The 11,513-nt window shown below is 32.7% G+C and overlaps 2 protein-coding genes across 2 annotated transcripts; both read right to left on the minus strand.

Annotated features, from left to right (window-relative positions):
* Positions 1 to 328: 328 nt before the first annotated feature.
* On the minus strand, positions 329 to 3,741 carry LOC120256295. The gene is made up of 4 exons (XM_039264005.1): positions 3,596 to 3,741; positions 2,154 to 2,217; positions 1,172 to 1,541; positions 329 to 1,011 (listed from the first exon to the last, which is right to left on the minus strand). The coding sequence occupies exons 3-4, from the start codon at positions 1,538 to 1,540 to the stop codon at positions 733 to 735; spliced, it is 648 nt and encodes a 215-aa protein (XP_039119939.1). The 5' UTR covers position 1,541; positions 2,154 to 2,217; positions 3,596 to 3,741; the 3' UTR covers positions 329 to 732.
* Positions 3,742 to 10,560: 6,819 nt separating this feature from the next.
* On the minus strand, positions 10,561 to 11,085 carry LOC120256298. The gene has a single exon (XM_039264007.1). The coding sequence runs from the start codon at positions 11,083 to 11,085 to the stop codon at positions 10,561 to 10,563; it is 525 nt and encodes a 174-aa protein (XP_039119941.1).
* Between the last annotated feature and the right edge of the window lie 428 nt (positions 11,086 to 11,513).

Here is an 11,513-nt window from a genome sequence, read left to right on the forward strand (position 1 = left end):
TTGTTTGTTCCCATCATTCATGGAAGAAGCTACATCCATTTATAATTGTAAAACATATGGAAAGCATTTTGCTCACATAGTTGAAAAAATTTATAAAAATTATATACAACATTTATTCACTCCCAAAAACATTCAAGGAAGAAACTACATCCATAACGCTCCATCGAGTGCTTCCCACTTAACATGTCCCTGGATCAAGACAATAAAAATAATAACAATAGCAATTAAAAAAAAGGCAATCAAATTTAGAATTACCAACTTGTTGACAATTATAAGCATAGCAAATATAACATAACAAATGAGACAATTACAAGCATAAGATGTTCAACATACATAATATAAATAAAAAACATAGTTAAATATTCATCACAGTCACAATCATAAGATAAACTAACAAATATAGACCATCCCAATATTGTAAGACATCAACAGGTACAAAATAATGCATAGAAATTAGCTTCAGGTTTGGCTAATTTTTCCCTCAATAGCCTCCTCTTTGATTAGCCATTGTTTCAAAAAACTCCTCTGCCCAATACATTCTAAGTTCTTCATCCTTCGTTAACAAATATATAGCCCTTATTTCATCCGCCATCCACTAATCATAGGCCCTATTGATCTCATGGCCAGCATATCCATATACTTTTAATTTCATGCACTCGTTCATAAGGTCTTTGGCAAAGGCCAAAGTACGAGTGGAATTCATATTCCCTAGTACCTCCTTAAACGTGCTATTCATTCTTGTATTGCTTCAACTTCAGAGATTAATTTTCTTTTTCCTTTTCCTCTTCTTGTTTGAGTGGATGTTGGTCCCCTTGATTCTGAGCTTTTTGAATGAGTGTGGTTAGGTGTTGACATATTTACATAAAACTCGGTCTCCTCAAAAGACATATCATCAAGACAACCAATTGGAGGTGATTGGTGAAAGTTTTCATTATCATACATGTCCGTGTCGATTTCATCTCCAAGGTGAATAGCATGACGTCCACTAGCCCGGTCATTACCACAAATAATCTGCAGCAAGTCATGATCTTTGATAGGCTTGTTAAGGAATTGTTCATCTTATGGATGAATCTAGTACACATGAAAAAATCACTATAGGGTTTAAGTAAACACTACAAAGGTAAAATTATAAATAAAATAAAATAAAATTTGGTTCCAAGTAAATTAATACCTTGATATAGTTTTTATACTCTGACTCCCCCATTATTATCATTTTCATTCTATCATCCCAACCCATTCTACTTAATTCCTTTAGCTTTTTAATTCTTTCCCATCGTTTGCCAATTGTCCTTAGGTGGTTGGACACATTTGATTCAGTAACAATGATGTCGAACTCATCTTTCATTGCCTTAGTTGTAGCATGTAATGCTTGGGGGTTGAAACCTTTATCAACTTTGAAGCCTTGTTCTACTTGGGAGGTCATGAATCTTATAAAGAAGCAGCTTTCAGTGGGTGTCCATCTTTTGTTACCACCAGTTCTCTTGGTAGGGCTTCTTATTGTTGATGTTTGGCTATCCTCTGATGCTCTCATGTTGTCCATTCTATATTTGTCAAACATATAAGCAAAAGATAAAATTGAGGAACAAAATGTGGAACAAAAGATAATAGTACTGCTATCCGTTCTTATTTAAGTACAGATGTACAATTAACAATATAATTAAAAATGAGGAACAAAAGATAATAGTGCAATTCATGGTCCAAATAAAAAGGTAATTATATAAATAAAAAAATGGGCATCAATACAGTGCTAACAAGAACTTTTAATGAAGGAAATGAATATTTCAAAAGTGAAAAATGTATACTAAGTAGTGAACCACATTCTATGCCACCAAAATGTAAAATTTGTTGGAAAATATATAAAACAAACATGATTAAAACTTACAACATTTCTCATAAAAATTAATTAATAAAGAATATTGCCAATTGTCAGCTTACACATGCACAACTAGAATCAAATATACTGGTATTACAGCCATATAAACCCATTAAGGCTAGAAATTGATAATATTATTTATGCTATTAGGACTAGTAATATATCGAAATCAACAGTCTTAAATGAACATGTTACATATATATATATATATATTGATGGCCATTATCCATTATTAAGCATTAAACCATAACACCATAAGACTTATGTTGGGAAAATGAACCTAAAAGAGATGCAGTAGAATAGGTGCACTTCTCCACTAGTCAGCTCACAATATCTCTCATAACCTAATTTTTACAGAGAATAGCTAAATTAGCTGAATTTGGTGTGAGCCAAGATAAATTAAATTCAAGATTCAATACGAATAAATTAGCATCAAAGTTTGAGCATGTTTATCCAGAGTTCTAAAAAAGGGGGAGAAAACTTCAGATAAAAAACAAAGAGGCATGGAAAATAGCTAATTTTCTACACTTGGGCTAGATCTTCAAGCAAGAGCCCACACAAACACAAACATACACCAAACTACTGTCATATGTCAAAAAAAGTTACAAATTATGCTCGACAAAATAAATATTTCTTTATGCTCGACAAAATATTCAATTCTACCATCATATTCTTGATGTTCTAGATACCATAGAATATAAAAAAAAAGACACACCTGCAAACAAGAACCCCACAAATGTATACTCGCTTGATAATCACCTCAACATTGACATGATAAGAATATTAGGACTAGGGCAGAAGATGATCTACATTATGAAAAAGAGAATTGGCATCTCTGCTAGTATGACAATACAATGCTTAAAAAGTTTGATTACAGGTATAATATTTTTTGTTCTTGAACTAGCATCAAGAGTATCATCTCCATGATGCCAGTTCAATGTCACTTTGTGCTCTTCAATAATCACCTACAATTTACTCTCAGATTATTCATGCACCATGCTTAGAATTAATAAGAAAAGGTTAGTCTAAGAAACAAGTGATAGGAAATACAAAGGGGCTCTCCCAAACTTTGCTTTGAATTTGAACTAAATTAAATACCTCACTCAAAAGAAACATAGAATTTATTTGAGCACATATCAAAATAACTCGTCAACTTAGAAATAATAGTACAATTCATGGTCCAAATAAAAAGGTAATTATCTACTTATTCGCCCACATATTGAGTGCAATTGTTTCTTGGTGTGCGACCCATTCTTGGGTCTCTTCTGTTTGTTCTCTTGTGTTACTTTGTGAGGGTGGCCGATGTGGAGTCCATTCTCCCTCAAATGGTATAAACATGTCTTCACCCCCACTTAATATATAATTATGTAGAATGCACGTGGCCAAGAATTATTCCGCTTGAGTTTTGAATGGATAAAATGGTCTAGATGCGAGAATTTTGAAGTGACCTATAAGAGAACCAAATGCACGTTCAATTGTTGTACGAGCTAAGGAATGACGAAGATTAAAAAGTTCTTTATAATTTGCAGGTGTTCGTAAGCCAAACTCTTTAAGGTGGTACCTAACACCCCTATAAGGAGCTATAAAGCTGGTTTTGTAGAGTACCCCGCATCAACCAAGTAATACTTTCCTAAGAAAAAGAAAATATGAAAGTTAAAAAAAATTATAATGATTAGATTAATGTCACATGTCAACCTATAGCAAATTACATGAAATAGATACCTTCAAGGACTGATAAGTCATTTGGCCTCTCAAGTGTATCATGCAAGACTAGGGCATCGTGTGCTGAACCTTCCCATCCAGCGAGGACATAGGTAAAATGTAACCCAAAGTCCACAACAGCAAGCACATTTTGTGTAGGATATGGTTTTCGTCATCGAAATGCTGCAACTTCATATGAAGAAACAGAAGCATGGATATGGGTCCCATATAGAGCTCCAATATAATCCTATCATTAATGTAGTATAAAGAAGAATTGTTTCTTGTGTGGTAAATTCATGATAAGTAAAAAAATGTGCCACTACCTTGAAATAAGGGTATAATGTAGCCCTTGATGCTATGTATGTAGGCATTTGTGTACTAAGTGGATGCACGTAGTTAGCACATAATTGTCCAATTGTGTAAAGCATATGATTGAAATACCAACTAATAGTCTCACCAGACCTAAGAAAGTTATGCGAAATGACATGATTGTGTTAATTATGCCCTATAGTGTGGAGGAACATCAATAGTTGTTCTTCATTGGTAGTATGTAATGTATCTCTCATAAGACCTTTTTGTTTCATTACAGTGCAAAGATTGAAGAAGGTGGATTTTTTCATACAAACCATGTTGATACTAGTAGTGTCATTGCCATCCACCAACCTGGACAAATATTGCTCTCTAATTTCTAACTGACTTTGTGAAGGTTCTCTACAAACTCTGCGTCTTTTTCTACGCAAAAGCAAGGTGACTGCATAAGCCGCAGCTAAAAATATAGCTTACATGGCATATAACTTATCCCTTTTGTCATTCATGTGCATCTACAATTTTTAAAAATACAAAGATTAAAAAAAATGCAATGCACTAGAGCAACCCAATCATTATAAATAAAAAAAAAACATTGTATACGGCTATACATGCACAAGAGCAAACCAATCAATAGCCGTACATCAAAAGAGAATCAAAATCAGAATGAGCACATGAGTATGTATGACCAAAAGGTTAAAAAAGTGATAGAGTAGATGTATGCATTGTTTATGATAGAGAGGTTTGATAATGGTGTCAGTGTGTGTTGGTTGATAGGCTTTGAAACACAATAACTAAATCTGATGATTAACCCCTATTTAACATTGACCTATTAAGTGAGCATATTAGCATATACACTTATGCTGCAAAACATACCAAAAGTTCAGTATAATTTGTGTTCTCATGCAATCATGTCAAAGTTCAGCATATTTATGTTCTCATGCAAACAGATTGAATTCAAGATTTTTATACCAAGAATTTCCAATATTTAAACTTCAATCAAGTTTATGTGAATGAATTTCTTGTTTTGTGGAGATGTATACATATACAAATTAGAGTAGATTAGCAGCTTAACCATGTCTGCAACCAACCACTTGTCTAATTCTTTTTCTTTAACTTTTTTTTATGGTATTAGACTGTTAGAAGCAACATCCAATTATACTCACGGCTATATTCATAATTAATGGATTCATTTTCTTCAACTTCAATCCTTATAATACTACATGACACCAATAGAACTTCCTAACTAACAAGAATTACCATAAAAAATTAACTGATTGCACTCCAATAAGAAACTGGTCATATTGTACGAAGTATGCACATTTGCATAGAAAGAGATCAAATGCTTATGGAGACAATCAGTAAACTTTGATAATTTGTGTGTGAGAACTACTATCCAATGGCGACAAAGTTATCAAGCACCATCTAGATTTGGGCAAAGGCATAATAATACCACCATCAATTCAGTCAAAGCAACATATCAACTCGAAATTAACAAACATTACCAAAAAGAGAAAACAAACAAAACCATTTGAAATATCAATCAGTTCTTATGTGCCCAAGCAATTTCAAACTCAAAATAAAGTTATCATATCATTATGCCAAAGAGATAAAACAAAAATTTAAAAAAAAATCACCACATAATCATCAAAATTTACACATAACCATTTTAAATATCATTCAAGATAAGATCATATGCTAGATTATTGAAGATAAGAAAAACATTTTTTAAAAAAATAGATTTTTGGATATAAATAAATATTTGGGAAAAATATCTCTAACCTCACCAAACCTCACCTAGATGAGAACGGTTAAGTGAAATTGATGAAGATAACCGTTAGATCTACAATAATTTATACAAACATGTTAAAAAATCACCAAATAAAGTGAAATAACATAAAATAAAATAACAGATCTTACAGGAAGAAGGAGAAATGATGAAGAGATCTCGATGAGGATAAACTTTAGATCTATAACTTCAGATCTACAAGATTTCATAAAAACATCATTTAAATGATGAAGAGGATCTTGGTGAGGAAAAAAAGAAATTGCATGAAAAATGAAAAAGTAAAATGAGAAGGAGAAATGATATGATTTGCCGCATGATTTGATGTTGCTTCAATGGGGGAAAAATGGAGATGATGAAGTTGGAGAAGTGATGAGAAAAATCTTGTTGAAGATGGAGATGGCTAGAGTTACCTTTAGGCGCTCAAGTTGTCAGCAATCACATGGTGTTTCCAATTACAAGGATTTGGAGTTATAACCAATTTGGGCATAAGTCCAAATACATCCACTTGGGTATTTCAAGTTACACAAGGTTTTTGAAAAACATCAAACCAAACAGGGTATTTCAAAAGTAAGGTATTTGAAGTTACTTGTAACTTCAAATACCTCTAAACAAACACACCCTTAAGTGGAGTTTGAGCATCATTATTTAATCTACAAGTATCTTATTTCTCCAACAAGAAACATAAAAGCCATTGTTGTTACAATTAAAAAAAACTACTTAGTGAGCCTCATACTTAAAATGTTATCCTTTCAACTAGTGATAGTTCATTCAAAATGAGTTAGTAGAAATAATTGATCAACGGGACAAAAGATATTTTGGAGAAATTCTCATAAAAAAGGGACCTCAAGGTGAAAAGGAGAAAAACAAAGCTTCATTAGTTGCGTGATAATACTGATGTCGTGAGATAAGAGTAATCTGATTGTCAAATCAGCCCCCTCTTAACGTTGTAAACGCCAATGACCAAAATGACCTCAATTTTTAAGTTAGGTGATCCAATTATTTATTTATTTATTTTTTATAATTTGGTATACCAATAAGAGTATCTGAAATAATTTGATGACTATCAATTTATTTTAGCTTGAAACAAATAATTTGGTAGAACCTTGTGTATACATTAAATAAGTTAATAACTAAATAATTAAATAACTTGGTAGAACAATGGAGTTATTTCGATAGTGTAATAGTGCAAAAACAAGTGGAAGTCACTGTAGTAATACTACTATTCACGACATTGTGGACATGTTACTGTTCATGTGATGCCTCTTGTGCGGGCGCACACTATCCTGCACATCTCTCTGTCGACCCTCTACGGGCTCTCTGGCCCACACAGCCTTCCGCCAACAAAGGGTCATTGTAGCAAACTCACTGTCCACTGGTACTGTAGTAATTTACTGTTTATGTGCGGGCTATGTGCGGCCTAGAATTGCCCGCACACCTCCCGAGTTTGTGCGTCCTACACACCCTTCATCAAAGCTTATAGAGGTTTCTTGAGGCTTCTTTTGTCTTCCCAAGTCTTCTACAACTCTTCAAAGCTTCAAAACCGCCTTAAAACACTATCAAACCCCTCAATATATGTTAGAATGAGATGAATCAAACACCAAGGTTTTTGCGTGAAAACCCTATAAATCGAGGAAAAAACCACGAGACTCCTTAGAGGCTCTTAAATGTGTTTCCACCATGTCAACTATGGGATAATTAACACCAAGTTCTCTCTAGCTCACTAGAGGAATACATGCAAAGAACATGAATTTCACAAGAGAGACTCTAAAACTCATACATCATCCTTACACTAGGATGGTTCACAAAGGGCCTAAAGGAATGGGAGTTAAGGGATCAGACCGTAGGATTAAGAGAAATCCAGCGACAGAACTAACCAATCTTGTTTTCTTCAAGAACCCTAGCTCCTCCTTTCTCTTCCTTGGATGCTCACTCTCTTTTCTCTCTCTCGATTCATCAATCTACCTTTCTTCTCATTCTCATCAAAGATGAGAATTTTTGCCCTCTTGTGAAATTCCCTTCATGCCCTCCATAAGTTAACATAGCTTCTTTTTTTTCAACCATGGGTTTGGAGTCCCATTTATTCATCCAACCCACCAAATGGGCTAGACTCAACACATTATATATACATTAAATATGTTATTCTTATGATATTCTTTCACTAAGATTAATTGGGGGTAAATTACTTATGAGTCCTTAGATATCACCCAACTAAATGATGAGTCCCTTGTATGGGATTTTTCTTTTTCTCTTGCTTCCAAATAGATAAAAACAAGACAAGCTAAATCTTGATAAGATTTAATAAAGATAACTAGATTAAAAACAAGTAAAGCATGATCAAAAAATGCTTGTATATTTTATGGTTGAGAAGATGAAGCTTTACATAGCTTTACATATCTCCCATCCCTCTTTTCATCCATGTACACAAACTTGTCATGTATACATGTACGATTGAATGTCCACAAAAGAGAAGAAACCATGTTGAGTTTGGAGATAGTTCATAGAAGCGATTAGGTGGATGAAAGATATCTATATAATCTACCTAGTGAAAAGGAGTTGATTCAAGAAATAAGTATCACGTAGAAGACGCTGACGAACAAAGTGACAACCAATCTTAATATGTTTGGTTCATTCATGAAAAACATAATTATGTGCAATCTATAGAGCCTTCGATCATCACAAAGTAAAGTTATCGCATGGGAAAAAAAGGAACACTAAGATCTTGAAGCAGCCATCGCAATCACACAAACTCCGAAGTTGTGTCAACAAGAGGTCAATATTCATCCTCAATACTAGATATGGAAATAACAACTTTTTTCTTGCTTCTCCATGAAATAAGGGAGTGCCTAAAAAAGAAACAATAACCAATGGTGGAACTTCCATCAGTGGGATCACCAACTCAGTCCACATCAAAATATGCTCATAGTTCCAAATGAGAATGAAAGGATTAATAAAGACCATAAAACAATGTTCCCTTGATATAGAGAAGAATGTGGAGTACTACTACATAATGAGTAGTTTGAGTAATAGCTATAAATTGACCAACTATTTGAACTACATGCGCTATGTGAGGGCGAGTCAATGAGATAGATATGACTCCTAACCAATTGACAGTAAATGGTAGGATTATTCAAAGATTTGCCATTTAATGGTGTCAATTTTTGATTTACCTCAAGGGAAGTTGAAGTAAATTTTTGTGTGTTCATTATGTTTGCTATTTTGTACTCTAGAGTTAGCAAGGGTTCATTCCCTGCTAAACTACTGTTTTCTTTGTTATGTTGAGTATCTATGAGACATGCTTGAGATAGAAGATCTATAGCATATTTTGCTTGGGAGAGAAAATAGGCTGAGCCATCAAAGGCAACCTTTAGTCCAAGAAAATAAGTGAGGTTACCAAGATCTTTCATCTTAAATTATTGTCTAAGATAGTGTTTAAATTCTGTAATATTTTGAAGATCATTCCCAATTATAATTATATGATCAACATAAAGCAACAAAAAAAGTGTTACGAATGAAGAGAGCATGATCATATGAATTGGAGCTAAAACCAACTTGAGTTGCAAGAGTACTGAACTTAGCAAACCAAGCATTTGGTTCTTGTTTGAGACAATACAAGGCTTTGCGAAGACAAAATAACTTGCTAGAAGGATGATCATAATCTAGTGGGGGTTGCATATATACACCTCTTAAATAAGTTCTCCATTAGGAAAACATTCTTGACATCCATTTGAAAAAATTTCCAATGTTAAATTACAGCTACTACCATGTGAGCAAAAGTAATATAGCAACAGAAAAAAAGTTTATTCATAATCAACACCATACTCTTTAGAGAAATTTCTACCAACTAATTTGAGCCTTATTACCCATTGCAAATGTCAGATGGACACATTTAAGCCACTTTATAAATGTCCAAGGACTTAGATAATTTTCTCTTAAAAAAAATTTCACAAGAAATTACTTTAACTTATGAAAAATGATGAGACGCATGCATTTCTTTTTTTTTTCTCAATTTTTCTAGTTGATTGATTCTTTAAGTTTTTTATTTATTTTATTGATATTTGTAATCCCGTGATATTACTATTTTGCTTTTAAATAATTATTTTTTTTATTCTAAATAAGGAATTTAGTAGAAGTATAGCAAAGCACAAAAAGACATCTACAGAAGGAAAAAAAAAATTAAACATGAACAGATCTCGGCAATAATTTGGTATTGTGTACTGTGCGTGCGTGTTTCAAAATAGGGTAAATTTTTTACTACCCAATGAAATCAAATTAAAACTGAGTGATCAAATTGATACAAATTGAAGTTCAGTGATCAAAGTGAAAATGAGCCAAAGTTTAGTGACATGCTAAAAAATTTACCCCTCATATTTTAGTGCACAAAATAAATATCTTCAACCCCTCCCTAAAAGCCAAAAAAGAAATCCCATCTTCAAACATGGTCCTCATATTTTGATCTATGGTTAAAAAAAACATGGAGATTTCTGATTAGGCTTTTTTTGTTAAAATATATATATATTTTTAATTAATTACTAGAATAGGCATTTTTAGAATTATTTACCAAACTAGGCATTTTTATTTTTTTAATATTAAATTTTAAATTTTTTTAATAACTGTGGGTTCCACTGGTTTTTTAATATTAAATTATTTTTTAAAAAATCGGCAGGTCCCACTAGTTTTTTAATATTAAAATTTATATTTTTAAAACTGAGATGGGTCATACTAGTTTTTTTTAATTAAAAATAATTTTACATTAAATTCCTTATCATTTCATAAAATTTTTTTACAACTAGTTTTATTTCCACTTCTACTTTCACTAAAATAAACTCACTCGATATTATTAATGAACGAAAACAATTACATATATTATAAAATTATTCAACAAATACAATATTTAAATTATATTATGACTTGGACCAGCTGCATTCGGACAATTTCGATGACTATAACCTGCATTACGACATAGACCACAACGCTTTGGCTGGCCGCCCTCCCTTATGTCCATCTCATTACGAATTCTGGTGGATTTTGGGCGCCCTGAAAGTGGTCTTCGCATTGTAAGATCAGCACAGAGACGTGGACCATTATAGGGGTTCCAGTATCTCTCGTTTGACATTGTTTGAAACTCTTTATGATATACATTAAAAATTGTCGCAAGCCTATAAACATTATCTACGTATGCCTGCCAATGTAGATGAATGTATGCACACGCTGCAAGAACATGGCGACAAGGAAAATGAAATGTTTGAAACTCACCGCAGTAACACCATTGTTTTCTTAAATCAATGCGGTAGCTGCCAGCTATACCACCGTACTGAGGTGGTGCCATTTCATCTACCATGAAAGAATTTTCTTCACGATCAAATTGACGAACATAAATGCTACATGTTGTTTGTTGATTTTCCTGAATTGCCTTCATTAGCGCTTCCGAGAATATTTGACCAGATGTAATCTGAGCTTGGGCATTTTTAGAATGGTTATGATCAATTTGATTCAATGGCTCTTGTGAATAGGGTAGGTGCCATTTGTCACTAATAATTCATCCCATCAACCCCCCAATAATACTCTCCACCTACCCTAACAATTACATCTTTGACTATTCTAATATTGGAGATAATTTTAATTTTTATGTATATAAAAAATTTTAACCACAACAATTTTTATCTTTTAAATTTTTGACCGAATATTACCCATAATTTTTATCTGTTAGGATTAGTGAAAGTAGAAGTGGGAATAAAACTAGTTGTAAAAAATTTTATGAAATGATAAGGGTTTTAATGTAAAATTGTTTTTATTAAAAATAACTAGTAGGACCCATCCAGTTTTAAAAATATAAATTTTAATATT

The sequence above is a fragment of the Dioscorea cayenensis genome, unplaced genomic scaffold (assembly GCF_009730915.1).
Source record: "Dioscorea cayenensis subsp. rotundata cultivar TDr96_F1 unplaced genomic scaffold, TDr96_F1_v2_PseudoChromosome.rev07_lg8_w22 25.fasta BLBR01001384.1, whole genome shotgun sequence".
Lineage (NCBI taxonomy): Eukaryota > Viridiplantae > Streptophyta > Magnoliopsida > Dioscoreales > Dioscoreaceae > Dioscorea > Dioscorea cayenensis.